This window comes from Pristiophorus japonicus, chromosome 10, assembly GCF_044704955.1.
Source record: "Pristiophorus japonicus isolate sPriJap1 chromosome 10, sPriJap1.hap1, whole genome shotgun sequence".
Classification (NCBI taxonomy): domain Eukaryota; kingdom Metazoa; phylum Chordata; class Chondrichthyes; family Pristiophoridae; genus Pristiophorus; species Pristiophorus japonicus.
The window spans coordinates 136292144-136313166 of NC_091986.1; the positions used below are offsets into that span (position 1 = coordinate 136292144).

General features: G+C 44.3%; 1 protein-coding gene across 1 annotated transcript in view; it reads left to right on the forward strand.

Moving 5' to 3' along the window:
• mrps9 (mitochondrial ribosomal protein S9) overlaps window positions 1-21023 on the forward strand; it is a 140443-nt gene that overhangs the window by 46927 nt on the left and 72493 nt on the right. Inside the window, exon 5 of the mRNA XM_070891495.1 lies at window positions 2925-3004. Coding sequence (XP_070747596.1) covers window positions 2925-3004 — 80 coding nt within the window. The remainder of the gene's footprint in view (window positions 1-2924; window positions 3005-21023) is intronic.

The following is a 21023-nucleotide window of genomic DNA, read 5'->3' on the forward strand; positions in this document are numbered from 1 at the left end:
GTACAACTGCAGTAAGACCTCCCTGCTCCTATACTCAAGGGGGGGAGAGGGGGAGGGAGGGAGAGAGAGGGGGGGGGAGGGAGAGAGAGGGGTGAGAGGGAGGGAGGGGTGAGAGGCGGTGGGGAGAAGGGGGGGGGGGAAGGGGAGGAGTGCGCAGGCTAGACCTAGACACTGGGGGGCAGTCAGCTGTGACTTCAGTCATGGGGCAGATGGGAGGATCGAGGTCACTGGGGGTGGGGGGGTCTGAATGCGCTTCCATAGGGTGACATCACATCCGTGGTAATTATATGCATATTTGTTTTGCATTTGTAATACATATGTGCAATTGTTAAAATATAGGCTGGTAAAAAAAAAATTGACTCGCTATACTGTGCAACCTACATTTTCCGTCCTTGTTACTTTGCTATGCTCCTATCCCATGTGTCCCTGAATTCGGTTTAGAAAATATAGTCACTCTACACTAGTTGCATGAGACCTACACGTTGGGAAGGAGCATTGCTCAAACCTCTCTAAATGGAGTACAAAGCAGCCTCAATCAGTCCTAAAAACAGATCCTACGTGCGAATGATAACATCTGAATGTATTGAACCCTGTTAAATTATTTAATTATTTTTAATGAATATGAACTAATGACAAATCTTGTAAATCCTTTTGGTCCAATGTAATAAGAACATAAGAAATAGGAGCAGGAGTAGGCCATTTGGCCTCTCGAGTCTGCTCCGCCATTTAATAACATCATGGATGATTTGATCTTGGGCTCAGTTCCACTTTCCTGCCCGCTCCCCATAACCCTTCACTCCCTTATCGTTCAAAAATCTGTCAAAAATTTTTTGCACTGATAGAGTATACTGCATTGCACTAACATCTAATGGCTAAAATAGCATTTTCAGAATTGCAAACTATTGTGTGTGGAGAAAGAGTCAGACTGAACACTGAGCTCAAAGTAAAGTGTGACCGTAGTCTTTTATTGCAGGTCTCCAGAGTGCCTCTCCAACCTGTGAAGCCTTCTTAGGTACCTGTGCTCCCAAGGGATTATGGGATCCTTTGGGACTCCGGGGGATGAGCCCTCTGGTGGCTGTACAGAGTAAATACAAGTCCACATATATAACACAAACTGTGTGTCATTTTTCATAGGCAGTCCCTCGGAATCAAGGAAGACTTGCTTCCACTCTTAACATGAGTTCTTAGGTGGCTGTACAGTCCAATACGAGAACCACAGTCTCTGTCACAGGTGGGACAAATAGTCGTTGAGGGAAGGGGTGAATGGGACTGGTTTGCCGCACGCTCTTTCCACTGCCTGTCCTTGATTTCTGCGTGCTCTCGGCGACGAGACTCGGAGCTCAGTACCCTTCCGGATGCATTTCCTCCACTTAGGGCGGTCTTTGGCCAGGGATTCCCAGGTGTCAGTGGGGATGTCACACTTTATCAGAGAGGCTTTGAGGGTGTCCTTGTAACGTTTCCGCTATCTATCTTTGGCTCGTTTGCCATGAAGGAGTTCGGAGTAGAGCGCTTGCTTTGGGAGTCTCGTGTCTGGCATGTGAATGATGTGCCCTGCCCAGCGGAGCTGATCAAGTGTGGTCAGTGCTTCAATGCTGGAGATGTTGGCCTGGTCGAGGATGTTAACGTTGGTACGTCTGTCGTCTCAAGGGATTTGGAGGATCTTGCGGAGACGCCGTTGGTGGTATTTCTCCAGCGACTTGAGGTGTCTACTGTACATGGTCCATGTTTCTGAGCCATATGGGAGGGCTGGTATTACTACAACCCTGTAGACCATGAGCTTGGCAGTTTTGAGGGCCTGGTCTTCAAACCCTCTTCCTCAGGCGGCCGAAGGCTGCACTGGCGCACTGGAGGCAGTGTTGGATCTCGTCGTCAGTGCCTGCTCTTGTTGATTGGAGGCTCCTTAGATAAGGGAAGTGGTCCGCGTTGTCCAGGGCCACGTCGTGGATCTTGATGACTGGGGGGGGGCAGTGCTGTGCGGCGAAAACTGTATGTATTCATGTAGAAAAATGTTAAGAGAATGTTTACTGACTGGGCAAGTGACTTTTTTAATGGAGTTCATTTGAATAAAATGTAAGGATTTGAAAAGTCCATTTGGCCTTATTGAAACTTAATTCCTCCAATACTCTTAACTTACCCATCTTAGTATTCAGCAGTATTTTGAAAGTCAGAAATGTATTCGACTATCTTGTCTGGCTAACTATTTTAGAAATATTTATCACTGAGTAAAGTTCTTCTTGATATTTCATTTAAATTTACTTTTCACCACAATCCATGTATGTATTTTTTTTGTTTAGTGTTCTGACCAGAATTGAATGTAGCACTTCAAGTATGGTCTGACCAGTGCATTGTAAATATGGTATAACTTCTCTAGCTGCTCCATGATTTTATAATTTTTTTTAATTGCTTTGCCACAGCAAAAATCTACTTTCACTCCCAGTCCATTTTCTACATCTGCTTGTGGTAATACAATTCTATTCAGTGTATATTTCTGACACATTTTCTGAGCTTTTTGTAATGTTTCCAGTAATTAATTTACTATTTGGCTAGTTGCATAATCACTCTAAATCTTTTGGCAAATCTTTAGCTGCATTCTTGTCTCTACTCCTGTCCCTATTTCAGTGCTGACAACAGATTTGACACGGTTGCATTTGGCATTGATAACCTTGTTTTGACATATATGACACTGTAAATGTTTGTCCTTAGCACATCAAATGCAGAGCTATTAACGCATAAGCGCATATGGGGAATTTGGACCCTTAAAATTAAAGGCCAAGAAATGATGGTGGGTGCGCACCCGAATTCCCAATACTGTATGTACTTCGGTGTACTGAAAATGCTAGATACAAATTTACTTCACTGTTTTCATTAGAATGTTTAAACATGTATCAGATAAACCAAAATGTAATTTTTTCTATGTTTAACAGCTGTCCAGTGGGGAGAAGATGGTCGCCCTTTCAATTACCTTTTTTACACAGGAAAACAGTCCTTCTATTCACTTATGCATGTAAGTCTATAAACAATTCTGATTTGTAGACAATTTACTACATCTTATAAATTTAAGATTTTGTTTGCAAAACTGTAAATAATATTTGTGATAAGTGGATGTGCAAACAACTGGCCATATTTAATGGTGTGTCATCCTCGTTTTATTTCCATCATCAAAGCTAATCTAGACTTGACTATTCAAATGCCGTAAACTCATCTAAAACTCTGCTGCCCGTATCCTATCCCGCACCCACTCATTGTAATTTGATGAACTTGAAATTTGAGCAAATCAGATAAATGTGACACTGAAGTCTGACGTAAGACGTGTGCACTTTTGTGCTGTTGTACTTTACATATACAGGCAGAGCATCCAAAATCTGGAAACCTTGGGACTGAGGCCTTTCCGGATTTTGGGTATTTCCAGATTTCAGAGCATCTTTCCGACGTCCCAAATCCGGAAACGCCCAGGCCGAGGTAAGGGCAGTGGGTTGGGGGGGGGGGGGGGGAGGAAAGTGTCGGCGGAGCGGAAGGTCAGCGGAGCGGGGGCTCGGGAGCAGAGGGTCGGCGGCGGAGCGGGGATCAGCGGCTGGGAAAAACCCTGCATTGAAGACCTGCAAAAAAGGTAAGTTAAAGTTTTTATTTTTAAATTCTTTTTCAGCGATTTAGTAGGTAAGGGTTTTGTGAATGTGTTGAGAATTTTTGTTTTTTGGAATTTTTGGGGGGGATTTTTCCCCCTGGCAACAGTAATCGGTTGTAGAAAAAAAAAAAGTCCGGATTTTGGAACATTTTCCAAATTGCGGACGACCCCGCCATGGATTGGCCTGGTGTCTGGATTCCGGAACATTCCGAATTTCGAAAGTGCGGATTTCGGACGCTCAACATGTTTCACTATAATGCAGTTGCTTAGTATGATATTTTACAATTTTTTTTTTTTTAAACTTCACTGTACAGATTGAACCTCTCTTATCCGGCACCCTCAGGACCTGGCCTGTGCCGGATAAGGGATTTTGCCGGACGAGGGGAGGTCATGTTAAATTGGATGGTACAGGTACTGAGCAAGGGCATATCCGGGCTGGGAGTGCAGCAAAGAGATCGCGGGATCAGGCCACCAGCGATTGCGGGAGTCGGCAGCGAGGAAGGACTTCAATTTGTTCATGTCGGAGTTCTGCACATGTGCCACCTGGTGGGCGGGAATGGTGCCGGACGACGGATGGTGCTGGATCAGGGAGTCCCGGATAAGGGAGGTTCAACCTGTATATCAAATTTCTACTGTTTTTTGGGCACTTTTTGGCTTGCTAACTCTTCCCAACTCGTATCTGTTTTCCTCTCTCTTTACCACCCAGGCCCCACCATATACTACCCCATGGGGTGTCAGCATAAATAAAAATTAAAAGTCTTGGAGTAAGATAATCATTAACTACCTGGCTTTATTAAAAAAATGGAGTTAACTGCAATTTTCATTAGTTTATTTCATAGCTTAAATCTTATTTCAGACCGCGGATATTTTAAAACTGTAAAAACAAAAATGTCAAATTTCAAATGTTTTTTGAACTTTAAAAGTATGAAATATTGTCTGCAGCTGTAAAGTTAGTTCTATTGAAGAAGCAAATGTCATTGTGTGCTGCAGTGTGCTAGATAGAGTAGTTTGATGAGTGAAGTCTTTGAACATTGGAAACAAATTGTGGTGGTTTTGTTGTTACTCCCAATATTGGCACAAAAACAGTTTCTGAAATTATTTATGTCCAAATTTCTATAGAGAGGCTCCTGGGTTAGACAGTTATCCAATTAACTAAACCGTCAAGTGGCAACCATTCAACAAGCTGACATATCTACCATCTTTCTGAGCCACTGTGTTCAGTAAAATTGCACAGGTTGACTATAAAATACCCGTGCTTTTCCTAGCCTTGAGAAAACAGTACTGATCTTAAAAAGTGTGTTACTTGTGTATGTTCAAACCTTTTGCTGATGCAAGCTTACATTTTGGTTTACAAATGAGATAAAATGGGACTTGAATTTTTAGCTGGTATTTTCTGGGGTGGGGGGGGGGGTGGGGGGGAATAAAAGCTAGGTTTAACAACTGCTTGTAGTTGCATTAATGCCGTATTTGTGCCACTGAATATGTTTGTACCTTGGTGCATATCCTGCTGATATGCTGGGGTAAAACAGTATTTGACCCTATGTTGGCAGCTGTTTTTCTTACCTCGGCTTTCCCAGTACAGGTTGTCAAGGATTAGTGTTTGGGTTGATGCGGTTTTTGGCTGTGCATTTACTTTGTATAAGACTACATATTTCATATTTCTTCAAAGTGCAATGACAGGTAAAGAATAAGTAGTCGTTGCCATGTTACATTGCCGCCTCTCCCCCCTCCCCCCCCAGTAAAATTCAAATATTCTTCTGTTACACATCGCATAATTTTTTAGTTGTAGTTTCCCTAGGGATGAGGAAATGGAGACGGCTATCTATATTGTATATATTTTGCACATTAACTGTTTCATCACAGATGCAGTTCACTCACATGATATTTATAAAGCAAAACAAGTTAAAGTAACCTGTAAATGCATTATAAACCATGAAGGATTTTGAGTGAACTAAATTACACAAATTTATATGATGCTTTATTGCTCTTTTGATCTCTTGCACGTACGAGTTCCAACCCCAGGAGGGAAGAAGAGAGAAGAGAGAAGAGAGAAGAGGGAGGAGAAGGAGGGGAGAAGAGAGGAGAAGGAGGAGAAGAGAGGAGAGAGAGGAAGAAGAAGAGGGAGGGAGGGGGGGGGGAAGAAGAAGAGGGAGGAAGGGGGAAGTGGGAGGGAGGGGAGGGGGAGGGGAGGGAATGAGGGAGAAGTGAAGTCTTTCGACCAGGGTTAGGAGCGGCATCGGGAGGGGAAGGCCTTTCGGCCAGGACTAGCAGTGGCAACCAGCATCAGGAGAGGGGGGGGGGGGGCGGGGGGCTGTCTGAGTGGCACCAGAGTTGCGGGGGGGTAGTGGAGGGTGGGATTGACTTTTGGCAGAAACATTTTAATAATTTAATGCTGGAATGCTGCTGCAATGTGCTGGTGCAGGTTGATGTGAGCAATGTTTCACTTTCCAGCCTCAACCTGCAGTGTGTCCCTCATTACCCTGGCAACCCGACCTTTTTGGTGCACATTTTAGGCTCCATCCCCAAACCTAAAGGACAGGCTAGGTGGCACCAAAATCAACAATTCGAATGGGGAAAGTCGGATGATTTTTTTTGGGGTGTAGTTGGGCCCCAAAGAAATGGACGCAACTCTAAGTACGGCAAAAAATGTCAAGTCTGCAAGTCGACTAAAAATACAACCAGAAACTTTGCACCTTTTTTAATTTGTTTTTAATAAGATACTGTTAATATTATGGGTCTTGTGTCACAAATCCAATACAGGTGCAGCATCAGGACCAAGGCCATTCTGGATTCCGTGTTTTTCCGGACTTTGGATCGTCTTTCTGACGTCACGAATCCGGAAACACCTGAGCCCATGTTTGGGTATTTCCGGATTTCGGAACATCAGAGGGAGGTTGCCACCGAGGAGCTGATCAGGTCGGGAGCCCCGTTGAGGTGGAGCTGTTCGGACGGGTCCCCGCTGCCAAGGAGCTGTTCAGGTGGAGCCAGACCGAGGGGGAGCTGTTCGGACGGGTCCCCGCTGCCAAGGAGCTGTTCCCCGCTGCCGAGGAGCTGTTCGGGTGGGGCCCCACCGAGGGGGAGCTGTTCGGGCGGGTCCCCGCTGCCAAGGAGCTGTTCCCCGCTGCCAAGGAGCTGTTCAGGTGGAGCCAGACCGAGGGGGAGCTGTTCGGGCGGGTCCCCGCTGCCAAGGAGCTGTTCCCCGCTGCCGAGGAGCTGTTCGGGTGGGGCCCCACCGAGGGGGAGCTGTTCGGACGGGTCCCCGCTGCCAAAGAGCTGTTCCCCGCTGCCGAGGAGCTGTTCGGGTGGGGCCCCACCCTGGAGGAGCTGTCCGAGCGGAGCCCCGCTGAGAAGTTGTTCAGTTGGGGGCCCCGCCACCAAGGAGGTTTTTCCAGCGTCCCCGCCGAGCAGGAGGTGTTCGGGCGGGGCCCCGCCGAGCAGGAGGTGTTCAGGCGGGGCCCCGCCGAGCAGGAGCTGTTCGGGCGGGGCCCCGCCGAGCAGGTGTTGTTCGGGCGGGGCCCCGCCGAGCAGGAGGTGTTCGGTCGGGGCCCCGCCACCAAGGAAGGGTTCTTGCCGGTCGGCCCCGTTGCAGAGGTGGTGTTGGGGCGGGCTGGTGAGGAGGTCCCGAAGTAAGGGCAGCAGCAGGCGAGGCGAGCGGCGTAAGGGCAGCAGTGGCAAGGCCCAAGGTCGGCAGGGTCGGCAGGTCCGGATTCTGGAACATTTTATGGGTTCCGGACAACCCTGCCACTGATTGGACTGGATTCCGGAACATTCCGGATTCGACACTGCGCCTCTCTCGCTCTGTTCCTGGGTCAGAAAATCAATAATACTTTGTCCGACATCACATGACATTACTTTTATTTTCAAACAGAAATAAAACTAAAAAATCTCCATTTTTAAAAGTGTAAAACTACTGAGTTAATTTAAATACATTTGGAATTTGTGGCATCCTAAACTGGGAGTAAACTCTTTAATTGGAATCTCAGCTGAGAATTCACTAAGAACTATCTGTTAAATGTAATACACTGGTATGAATTGCTCTGCTCTTTAATAAGTCATGATATAGTGACAACTAATACACCTTTGCACAATTGTGGTCAGACAAGTCAACTTATTCCCTAATTCATTTCTTCATTAGATTTCCTTATCGGATTTAGAAACATGAGAAGATCATTTAGCCCCTCAACATTGTTCTGCCATTCAATGAGATCATGGTTTATCTCTGAGCCATCTCCATAGCCCTGCCTTTGCCCCATATCCCTTAATATCTTTGGATAAAAGAAATCTATCAATCTCCGATTTAAAATTAACAGTTGACCCAGCATCAAATGCTATTTGTGGAAGAGTGTTCCAAACTTCCACCACCCGTTGGCCGCGATTTCACCACATGTGGCGAGTCGAGTGCGGCCGGCATCGGTGGTGTGCGGAGACCCTGCAGCTCACCATCTTGAAACAATTTTCCGTTAATGGGGCTTGTTAAGCCTGCCCTGCGAGATTCCCAGCCAATTAACAGGATGCTGGTCTGATGACGTCATTTGATGATGCATAATCAGCTGGTTTCCTTAAAAGGACCATGCCCACATTCATTTTGACATTTGTGCTGTCAGTGTTTTGCAGCATTGAGGTGCACAGCTGCATCCAGGCTCTCCCATCGCTGCCTCCAGATGCTTATGGAGGGAGTCGCAGCCCTTCCAGTGGGCAGAAGAGACCTTCCCAGGACATCAACACAGCCTGGTTGCACACTGCACAGAAGGGTACAAGCAGGGATGTCATCAAGAGGTGCAAACCTTTCAATTATCTCAGTAGATTATGAAACATTCATGCAAAGCCACACTTCACCTTATCCTGCTATGCTACTCCTCATATCCCCATCACTCTGCCTTCCCTACCCTATCCTTGCATATCCTTACTCTCACCAACTTACCTTGCACCTCCACTCATCCCTCTCTATCGACATTATCACATTCCCATCTCACTAGCCACCCCTCACACTCTCCCTCATCCTTGTCCAATCATACCAACTAACCACACACAAGGGTAGGCACTTGGGTCCTTTAGCCAATGTTCATGTAAAATTTATGCTGATGTGATGTCAAACATTGAAATCTTTATTTTGAACACTTTGCCTTCTTGGACAGATTTGTGTGCACCTTTGGAAGTAGCTTAGTGAGTTGTAGTGAATAGTGAGACATAAAGGTACCCCTACAATGGTGATGATGTGAAAGGAATGGCCTGGCATTGTAGGGATACTTTATGGTGCTGATGTGGAGTGATGCCAACCTGGCACATCATGTGGCAGCCATGTGTACAGCGTTAAGTGAAGTAAATGTGACCATGGTGAAGCCATCCTTGGCGTCCCAGGCAGCAATGTGGTCGGGTGATGATGCCCTGTGTCCTGTGCAGCATCAGGTGATTGTGGATAAGGTCTATATTACTGTTAGTGATGCTGGTGTGTTTAGTGGTGTTGGTGTTGGGGCTGATAGTGATGAGATTCTGAGGACCAAGGTGAGATTTTTTTTCAAGGGAGCCAATACTGCTGGAATAGATGGCAGGTGAGGTTGAGATGACAGAAGCGATCTGTCAATGGTGAGAGAGGTTGCTCCAAGGATGTGAGATGTGACATAGAAACATAGAAAATAGGTGCAGGAGTAGGCCATTCGGCCCTTCTAGCCTGCACCGCCATTCAATGAGTTCATGGCTGAACATGCAACTTCAGTACCCCATTCCTGCTTTCTCGCCCTACCCCTTGATTCCCCCGAGTAGTAAGGACTTCATCTAACTCCCTTTTGAATATATTTAGTGAATTGGCCTCAACTACTTTCTGTGGTAGAGAATTCCACAGGTTCACCACTCTCTGGGTGAAGAAGTTTCTCCTCATCTCGGTCCTAAATGGCTTACCCCTTATCCTTAGACTGTGACCCCTGGTTCTGGACTTTCCCAAAATTGGGAACATTCTTCCTGCATCCAACCTGTCTAAACCCGTCAGAATTTTAAATGTTTCTATGAGGTCCCCTCTCATTCTTCTAAACTCCAGTGAATACAAGCCCAGTTGATCCAGTCTTGATAGGTCAGTCCCACCATCCCGGGAATCAGTCTGATGCACCTTCGCTGCACTCCCTCAATAGCAAGAATGTCCTTCCTCAAGTTAGGAGACCAAAACTGCACACAATACTCCAGGTGTGGCCTCACCAAGCCCTGTACAACTGTAGCAACACCTCCCTGCCCCTGTACTCAAATCCCCTCGCTATGAAGGCCAACATGCCATTTGCTTTCTTAACCGCCTGCTGTACCTGCATGCCAATCTTCAATGACTGATGTACCATGACACCCAGGTCTCGTTGCACCACTGCTTTTCCTAATCTGTCACCATTGAGATAATAGTCTGTCTCTCTGTTTTTACCACCAAAGTGGATAACCTCACATTTATCCACATTATACTTCATCTGCCATGCATTTGCCCACTCACCTAACCTATCCAAGTCATTCTGCAGCCTCATAGCATCCTCCTCGAGGCTCACACTGCCACCCAACATAATGTAATCCGCAAATTTGGAGATACTACATTTAATCCCCTCGTCTAAATCATTAATCTACAATGTAAACAGCTGAGGCCCCAGCACAGAACCCTGCAGTACCCCACTAGTCACTGCCTGCCATTCTGAAAAGTACCCATTTACTCCTACTCTTTGCTTCCTGTCTGACAACCAGTTCTCAATCCATGTCAGCACACTACCCCCAATCCCATGTGCTTTAACTTTGCACATTAATCTCTTGTGTGGGACCTTGTCGAAAGCCTTCTGAAAGTCCAAATATACCACATAACTGGTTCTCCCTTGTCCACTCTACTGGAAACATCCTCAAAAAATTCCAGAAGATTTGTTAAGCATGATTTCCCTTTCACAAATCCATGCTGACTTGGACCTATCATGTCACTTCTTTCCAAATGTGCTGCTATGACATCCTTAATAATTGATTCCATCATTTTAACCACTGCTGAGGTCAGGCTGACCGGTCTATAATTCCGTTTTCTCTCACCCTCCTTTTTTAAAAAGTGGGGTTACATTGGCTACCCTCCACTTGATAGGAACTGATCCAGAGTCAATGGAATGTTGGAAAATGACTGTCAGTGCATCCGCTATTTCCAAGGCCACCTCCTTAAGTACTCTGGAATGCAGTCCATCAGGCCCGGGGATTTATCGGCCTTCAATCCCATCAATTTCCCCAACACAATTTCCCAACTAATAAGGATTTCCCTCAGTTCCTTCTCCTTACTAGACCCTCTGACCCCTTTTATATCCGTAAGGTTGTTTGTGTCCTCCTTAGTGAATACTGAACCAAAGTACTTGTTCAATTGGTCCGCCATTTCTTTGTTCCCCGTTATGACTTCCCCTGATTCTGACTGCAGGGGACCTACGTTTGTCTTTACTAACCTTTTTCTCTTTACATATCTATAGAAACTTTTGCAATCCGTCTTAATGTTCCCTGCAAGCTTCTTCTCGTACTCCATTTTCCCTGCCCTAATCAAACCCTTTGTCCTCCTCTGCTGAGTTCTAAATTTCTCCCAGTCCCCGGGTTCGCTGCTATTTCTGGCCAATTTGTATGCCACTTCCTTGGCTTTAATACTATCCCTGATTCCCCTTGATAGCCACGGTTGAGCCACCTTCCCTTTTTTATTTTTACGCCAGACAGGGATGTACAATTGTTGTAGTTCATCCATGCGGTCTCTAAATGTCTGCCACTGCCCATCCACAGTCAACCCCTTAAGTATCATTCCCCAATCTATCCTAGCCAATTCACGCCTCATACCTTCAAAGTTACCCTTCTTTAAGTTCTGGACCATGGTCTCTGAATTAACTCTTTCATTCTCCATCCTAATGCAGAATTCCACCATATTATGGTCACTCTTCCCCAAGGGGCCTCGCACAACGAGATTGCTAATTAATCCCCTCTCATTACACAACACCCAGTGTAAAATGGCCTCCCCCCTAGTTGGTTCCTCGACATATTGGTTTGGAAAACCATCCCTTATGCACTCCAGGAAATCCTCCTCTACCGTATTGCTTCCAGTTTGGCTAGCCCAATCTATGTGCATATTAAAGCACCCATTGTAACTGCTGCACCTTTATTGCATGCACCTCTAATTTCCTGTTTGATGCCCTCCCCAACATCTGTACACAACTCCCACTAATGTTTTTTGCCCTTTGGTGTTCGGTAGCTCTACCCATATAGATTCCACATCCTCCAAGCTAATATCCTTCCTAACTATTGCATTAATCTCCTCTTTAACCAGCAATGCTACCCCACCTCCTTTTCCTTTTATTCTATCCTTCCTGAATGTTGTATACCCCTGGATGTTGAGTTCCCAGCCCTGATCATCCTGGAACCACGTCTCCGTAATCCCGATCACATCATATTTGTTAACATCTATTTGCACAGTTAATTCATCCACCTTATTATGGATACTCCTTGCATTAAGACACAAAGCCTTCAGGCTTGTTTTTTTAACACCCTTCGTCCTTTTAGAATTTTGCTGTACAGTGGCCCTTTTTGTTCTTTGACTTGGGTTTCTCTGCCCTCCACTTTTCCTCATCTCCTTTCTGTCTTTTGTTTTTGTCTCCTTTTTCTTTCCTTCTGTCTCCCTGCATTGGTTCCCATCCCCCTGCCATATTAGTTTAACTCCTCCCCGACAGCACTAGCAAACACTCCCCCTAGGACATTGGTTCCGGTCCTGCCCAGGTGCAGACCGTCCGGTTTGTACTGGTCCCACCTCCCCCAGAACCGGTTCCAATGCCCCAGGAATTTGAATCCCTCCCTGCTGCACCACTGCTCAAGCCACGTATTCATCTGCGCTATCCTGCGATTCCTACTCTGACTAGCACGTGGCACTGATAGCAATCCCGAGATTACTACTTTTGAGGTCCTACTTTTTAATTTAGCTCCGAGCTCCTTAAATTGGTTTCGTAGGACCTCATCCCTTTTTTTTACCTATGTCGTTGGTACCGATGTGCACCACGACAACTGGCTGTTCTCCCTCCCTTTTTAGAATGTCCTGCACCCGCTCCGAGACATCCTTGACCCTTGCACCAGGGAGGCAACATACCATCCTGGAGTCTCAGTTGCGGCCGCAGAAATGCCTATCTATTCCCCTCACAATTGAATCCCCTATCACTATCGCTCTCCCACTCTTTTTCCTGCCCTCCTGTGCAACAGAGCCAGCCACGGTGCCATGAACTTGGCTGCTGCTGCCCTCCCCTAATGAGTCATCCCCCTCAACAATACTCAAAACGGTGTATGTGTTTTGCAGGGCGATGAGCGCAGGGGACCCCTGCACTACCTTCCTTGCACTGCTCTTCCTGCTGTTCTTCCATTCCCTATCTGGCTGTGGACCCTTCACCTGCGATAAGACCAACTCGCTACACGTGCTACTCACGTCATTCTCAGCATCGTGGATGCTCCAGAGTGAGTCCACCCTCAGCTCCAACTCCGCAACGCGGTCCGTCAGGAGCTGGAGGCGGTTACACTTCCCGCAGATGTAGTCGTCAGGGACACTGGTGTCGTCCCTGAGTTCCCACATGGTACAGGAGGAGCATATCACGTGACCGAGCTCTCCTGCCATGACTTAACCCTTAGATACCCTTAAATTGACAACAACAATGTTAAAAGTTACTGACTGATATAAAAAAAAAAGAAAAGCTACTCACCAATCACTTACCCCCTTGGCTGTGACATCACCTTTTGATTTCTTTCTACTTCTTTTCGCTTTCTCTCCCAGCTGGAGCTGTATAAGCTCCGCCTCTCTCCCCGGACTGCCCGACTGCTGAGCCTTTATAGGCCGCTGCCTCTCGCCGACTCCCGCCTCTCTCGACGCTGACAGTGGATAGAGAGTTCACTGCAAACACTTCCAAACTGCATACAGCTCAAAAGTGTCTGCCAAATCCTGAAGGCTTCAGCTTATGACATTGGAACGTGAGCAGCTATGAAATGGTAGCTTTTATACCACTTCTGCAGCTAAGCAATGGAGAGTCATTGAGATCCTAACACTCTTGCCTGACGTGTTCCCCAAGGGAGGGCAAACTCGTCAAAAACTTGGTAAAAAGGTAAATGCCTGGTTGAAATCCTTTTTAAAAACCTTTTTAAAGTACCTGTTAAGCATCTTAATTGACTGGCCCATAGCTTGATGTTGGGTCTGTGATCCACACTCAGACCCGGCAGTTGAGAAACTGACATGGAGGCGGGTTCAGAGCGAACTTCCGACGTATTGTCAGTCAGGGCCATTTTGACAACAGCCCCACCTCCAATCCCACACTCGCAGGGCTGGTAAGATTCCAACCTAAGTGTTTCCTAACACTTGCACATTTTTAGATTATGCCCCTCGTCCTAGACTCCCCAACCAATGGAAATAGTTTCTCTCCATTACCCAATCAGTTCCCCTTAATATCCCTTAATTTCGATCAAATCACGCCTTAACCTTCTAAATTCCAGGGAATATAATCTTAGTTTGTATAATCTCGCCTCATAATTTAACCCATGGAGTCCAGGTATCATTCTGGTAAATCTGTGCTGTGCTCCCCCCAAAGGCCAATATATTCTTCCTAAGATAGGGTGCCCAGAATTGCTCACAGTACTCCAGATGTGGTCTAACCAGGGCTTTGTATAACTGTAGCATAACTTCTAGCCCCTTGTATTCTGGTTCTTTAGATATAAAGGCCAGCATTCCATTAGCTTTTTTGATTATTTTCTGTTCGTGTCCATGACATTTTAAATGATCTATGTAACTGGACCCCTACGACTCATTGGACCTCCAGTTTCTAGCTTTTCACCATTTAGAAAGTTCTCTGTTCTATCCTTTTCAGGTCCAAAGTGGATGACCTCATATTTGCCTATATTGAAATCCATTTGCCGCAGTTTTGCTCATTTGCTTAATCTGTTAATATCTCTAACGTTATGCTTCCATTTACAATGCTTACAATGCCACCTATTTTTGTGTCATCAGCAAACTTGGATATATGGCTTTCTATGGCATCATCTAAGTCGTTAATAAATATGGTGAATAGTTGAGATCCCAACACACATCCTAGCAGGACGCCACTGGTCACAACCTGCCTATTTGAGTACCTGCCCATTATCTCTACTCTCTCTCCTGCTGCTCAGCCAGTTTCCTAAGCAGGTCAGTAATTTGCCTTCAGTTCCATGGGCTTCAACTTTAACTAACAGTCTCTTATGAGGGACTTTATCAAATGCCTTCTGGAAGTCCATATAAATAATATCCATAGACATTCCCCTGTCCACTACTTTAGTCACCTCTTCAAAAACTTCAATCAGGTTCGTCAGACATGACCTACCATTTGCAAATGCATGCAGGCTCTCTCTGGCTGAAACTGTTCATGGTGTTCAGTCACCCTACCCTTAATTATAAACTCTAGTAATTTGCCAACAACAGATGTTGTTAGACTAACTGATCTACTATTCCCTGGTTTCCCCCTCACCTTTCTTAAATAGCAGAGTGACATGCACAATTTTCCAAACTAAAGGAAAGGTTCCCGAATTGAGAGAACGTTCGAAGATTATGGTTAGGGCATCTGCAATGTTCTCACCTACTTCCGTTACCTGCAACATCAACAATATTATAGATTTGATAAAGATGTACTTTGGCTCGCATGTGTGCGCTCTTTTTCTATCTCTGTCTCTTCCTTCGCTGTCACTCTCCTCTTGCACTCTCTTTTGCTCTCCTCTGTCTTGCTCTTATTTTCTCCCTCTTTTTCTCATGCATGTTTTTTCTCTTGCATACTTCGTTTCGCTCTTTATAATCTTCATTAAATGAATAAATACCTATCTCTCTATCTAAGAATGTGTTATAAAGGTTTAACACTTACCCAGAATAAAGATGATATTCACAAATCACTTGATATCCCATTTTGAGATATCTCTTCCATATGTTATTTACACATTCTGGTATCAGAACATGGAAACCCTTTCTGTAAATTGTCCTGCTAGTACCTGATGTCTGCTTTGATATGCATTTTGAAATATCACATCCATAATTTCTTATTGTCACAATGCTGGTTGGAGGAGCTAAGGGCTAACATTATATATGTATTCTACAAAATAAGGTGCTGGAGAATGTATTACTGGCTGTAGCCCTGGCATTTCTTTCAGCATGTATTTGCACTTATGGCTCTCTTTCGCGTGCATGTACTTACCAATAAACTATTTAGAAATATATAGACCACTTTAATCCCCTTGGTTGTAATTGGCTTACACACTTTAGTAATTAAAGTATTAGATTCGTATAGTGCTCCCTAACTGAAATGCAAATTATATAAATATATTTGAATCAAAAACATGTCCAGTAAGAATTATTAAATAATTTTACAGGAACAATGTAGTGTTGTAAAGAATGTGGGGGGGAAAAAAGTGATTTGGGCTACTAAAGAGCCATTTTCCAATGGTTAATGGAAGCTAGCTAGAACCATTTTTGGAAAATCTCTATAAACGACATTCTCCAATATGAAGCTGTTGATGAATTTGTATCTCAAATCCAAATCTGATCCATTATTGTGAAAAGCTTAAAGATACTGACTGAAATGTTGGAATATGGTTGTGTTAAGTCGTGAGGTGACTCTGTATGCTGCATGTTTTAACAAACTCAAAGCCGCAGGAGATACCTGCTTCCTTTGTAACTATTATCCTGTATCAAAAGCATTTTATTATAGTGTGTTAATGCAGGCATCCTAACGGGATATAAAAGTAATCATGCAATTTTGAAAAAGAAAAAGGAGCCCAATAGCATGGAAAGTAGTTGGCAATCTATAAATTTTGCTTGGCATACAGATTTGTGTAGAAAATGAAGCTGTGCTATCTGGATGCAAGTGTTCAAATTACTGAGTTGCATTAATTTGGCTTTATTTTACAGACTCTTGCCAAACTCTTATTTCCAGATGTTAACCATTTGTCTAAGGGCTGCATCATTTTCAGTGTTGGGGGATAACACTGAATGTTAAGATTTTTAAACTGCTTATGATCAGTGAGAATTGCATAGAACAAAGTCATAAAATAATCCCGATGTATTTGTTTTGCAAAGCATTCTTACACCAAAATAAAGTGACAAGAATATTATGGAAAATGTTAGCCAGCACTATACTGTACAATTATTTTTTTCTTTGCAAATGTTTAATGAATATTATTCTGTAGATAGTGTAAAAGCAGCTTATACTTGGAAGATAAAATCCTTTCAGTATTTCGGGTTAAAGATCTGATTAGTTTGATGGTATTTACATTTCTCACAATTTGGGCTACTCGGCTGCTAAATCGGGGCTGTTTTATGCTGCAGCCATTAGAGCCAATTCTTGTTTGTCACCCTCAGCCATCAGTGATTATAACCCATCCTCAGATTTATTTGAAACTGTTTTTCTAAGGATTATGAGCAGTGATTTAGGTCATTAGTGAGTGCATAAATAAGATTAGTTTAAGTTCATTGATGGTTATGATCTGCAGTGTTACATTGGATGATGACTGTCAAATCCCATTTAACAACATTAACATTCAAAATCTTACAGAATGCTGTCTGTAGGATGTATTAAAACACAGGTTTTGAACCTTTAGGCACAGTAGGATTTCACTTTGGGTCTTCTGTAGTTTCTGAGGAGAGCTACAAGACAAAATCTCAGCTTGTCAGGCGCATTAATTTCTTGAAACCCTTTCACTCTTCATTGACCTTGGGCAAATGAGCTTATTGCCCTAGCTGAAATGAAATGAATGATAAATGCAGAAAGTGCCTTTGCTGAGTAATGGGACTGCAGCGAACGCTTCTCCAGAGTTTTATTCCTCTACAGCCTGAGGCAGCTCAAGGCCCCCTGCTGTTCATTTAAATAGGTATGTCAAATCTGCCTTGAAATGCTGCCTGTTTGATCTGTGGTAATATTTGTGAAGGTTCCATATGGACTTGAACCCCTGCAGTGGCAAGAAATAATGTACAACGCTTCATAGTGCAGACACAAATTTTCTCTGAAGAGGATGCAACACCACATTTTAGCTGTCGGAGAGGATGATGTAGCTGAAATATGGCACTGTCAGCTCCTCACATGGATGGGCAGAACACAGTGCATATCTGGAAAATTATGCTTAACTTTTCATTCAATCATCATTTAAACTTTCAAACTGTATCTTACATTAGCTGTTTTCTCTGCTTTCTGTGTATTTTGGATTATTTTTTGAAATAATTTTTAAAGTGAAGTACTCTGTGCAGAATGGAATGTCCAAAATTAAATTTACTTGGAGATGTGAATTTTAACAGTTTAATACTAGACTTCCAATTCCTCTGCATTCCTTCCCTTCTCCATAATCACTCAGAATGGGGTAGGAGTGGAACAGCAAAACCATTGCTGCTTATTCACTAATTGTTTCATTGCAAAATATATTTAAACATTATAACATTAGATTACACAAGGCTACATTAAGTTTTTTTAAAGCTGGCTTAAGAAGATAATTGGGTATTGTGTAAGAAATGGTAACGCAAGTACTTTTATACCATATCTTGTTTCCAATGCTTGATTTTGATTCATTACATGGGAAGGAGAGCACTGAATGACTCCTGTGAATGAATCCCTTCAATTGCTGGTAATTCTATTTCCTTTAAGAGAAATAAAAATGAGATGTTTTGTTCATGTATTTAATTAAATGAGCAATCTTTGATTATTATGGAATGCATAATCTTAACTCCTCTTCTCACCAAGAATCATCAACCTATCAAGTATTTTGACTGTTATTTTGTGATATTAATTAATTGTGAAGCACTTTGGGAAATACTGAGGATGTAATTATGGGGTCCCTTTTCCCCAGTGACTTGCGGCGTTTTTTTGGTGCGCCTCACTTTTTTTGATTTAAATTTTAAAAATCCAAGATTCCTCAAAGATTGTGTGCCATGCATAACTCAGTTAGTTACGATTTTTTTAGGTTCGTTTTTTTTTTTGCGTCACAGGGGGTGTAACCTGATGTCTGCCCGGACACGGGCTCGGGTCTCGGCTTCAAATGCAGCCAGGGGCGGGGTGGGGGAGTGGTGGAAGCTGAACTGAAGGGATGAGAACCCTAACACTGCCACTATGCAGCAAGCAGCATGAAATGAAGCTTGGTGGCGGCAGGGGGGGGGGGTTTCTGATCTAAGTAAGCCTATTGCACATGCTCAGACCTGGGTGTGGTCCACACTAGGGTGTCGACCTTTGGGGAGAGAGATAACAAAGAAGCTTGTCCTGCCTGCCGTTTTAAGCTTCTTGCAAAGGTACAATTTAATCATGGGGGCAATACTGACAATGCCATACCTCGTGCAAGCCTTCTGCATGATGGTGCTGCAGAGGAGACAATTGATTCGATGTCATCGCATGAGGAACCTCAGTACATGTAGGATGATGGGCAGGAGGCCTTACCCACGTCGGCTATATCGAGACAGGCATTCAAACCTGCACCGGAGTGTTGCAGACTGTCAGAAGGTTGTGTTTCCGCAAAGAAGTTGTTGGGGGAGAGAAGGAAGGCTTCTTTTCCCACGAGCGGGCCCATTGATATAGAGGGTCGACGCTCGCCCCAGCCCATGTAGCAATTCTCGAAGTTAGCAGACAGAGGCGGATGGCAAAGTATAACGATCTTTATTACGAACGTCCGGGAACACCCCTTATCACAGCCGCCTGTGAGTGTGCTGTTCGGGGAGCATCTCCAATCATACAACTTTTATACATTTCAAAACCCCTCTGTTCCCGAACAAGACCTCCCTAGATTTCTAATTGAACTACCTTATCAGTGCTACTTCTCTAATTGGACTACCTTATTAGTGCTACTTTGGATTGACATGCCAAGACCCTCGTGACCACTTTAGGCCGTGACTAGAATGACTTCATTTGGTCAGAATTTGTTGATTCTCCTTGGTGCCCGTGAGTCCGCCTCAAGCCTCTTCGCAAGGTCTTATCAATGTCTGTTTAGGTTCTCACATCGTATCCTGTCAGAATATTATTGAATTAATAACTTCTGGAGCCTTGGTACAAGGCCGAAGAGAGGCCTTTTACCTCCTTATGGGCCAGTGCAGGAACCAGCACTTTAACCCTTGTCCCGCTGGTACCCCTAATGCCAAATTTTCCTCTTACAGAAGTTGTAACTGAGATCTGTGAGTTAGTAAAAGCAGACCTTCAACCTAGAAGTGTCAGGCGATTGCTTTGTCAGCTGAAGTGAAGGTTACAGCTGCACTTTCATTCTATGCATCTGGATTTTTCCAGGCCACAACTGGGGATGTGTGCACCATTTCTCAACATGCAACACGTATCTGCATTTGGCAGGTGACTGTTGCACTCTATGCCCGGAGAAATGACTACATAAAGTTTCCCATGACCGCCCAGGTAATGTGTGAAAGGGCTATGGGCTTCTCTAGGATTGCTGGCTTCCAAAAAGTACAAGGCTGCATTGATTGTACCCACATTGCCTTGCGAACACCTTTGGAGCATTCCGAGATGTCCAGGAACAGAAAAGGCTTCCACTCTGTTAATGTGCGACGACATGCACCGTATCATGTCAGTTGATGCAAGATACCCTGGGAGCACTCGTGATGCGCTCATCCTACGCGAGAGCGTGATATCTGCTATGTTTCAGCAGCAGCCAGAAGGGCAGAGGTGGCTACTGGGAGACAAAGGGTACAGCCTTGCCACAAGGCTCATGACACCCCCAGGCGTAACCCGGATGGAACCTGACCGGGAATACAACATGTCGCACATTGCGACATGCAGCATAATAGAGAGGACCATTGGCATCTTGAAACAGCATTTCCGATGCCGGACCATTCCGGAGGCTACTTGCTGTACTCCCCTGAGATTGTCAGTCAGTTTACTGTTGTGTGCTGCATGCTGCATAACTTAGCCATCATGAGGCAGCATAACTTAGCCATCATGACGCAGCAGCAGCTGGTAGTAAAAGACCCATCTGGGGTGAGAGCGGCAGATGACGAGATGGAAGAGGAGAACGAGGAAGCCATGCAACTACCTAAACCCAGAGCACGACGAGGAGGGCGGGCCGTCGTGCCCTTTAACGATTGCTCGAACCTTGCGCCAGCAGCTCATCCATGAATGCTCTGCTGCCTGAAGGCTCAGTCAGAGCTATTCCATGTTTACTATGTGGACCTGTTCCATAATGTTGTGTTAATGAACAAATAATGGAAATGATTCTTGTTTACTTCAAAAAGTTGTGTTAATAATGGAACAAATAATGGAAATGATTCAGTTATAATTTAAAATGTATTTTTATTCAAAAGTTTAACAAACATTGGTTTGTACTTAACTTTTATAAAAATATTCTTGTATCAAACTTTAAAGTTTTCAGATAAGATCACTTACAAACTTTTAAACTTGAAAATTTACATAATTTACAAAAAAAA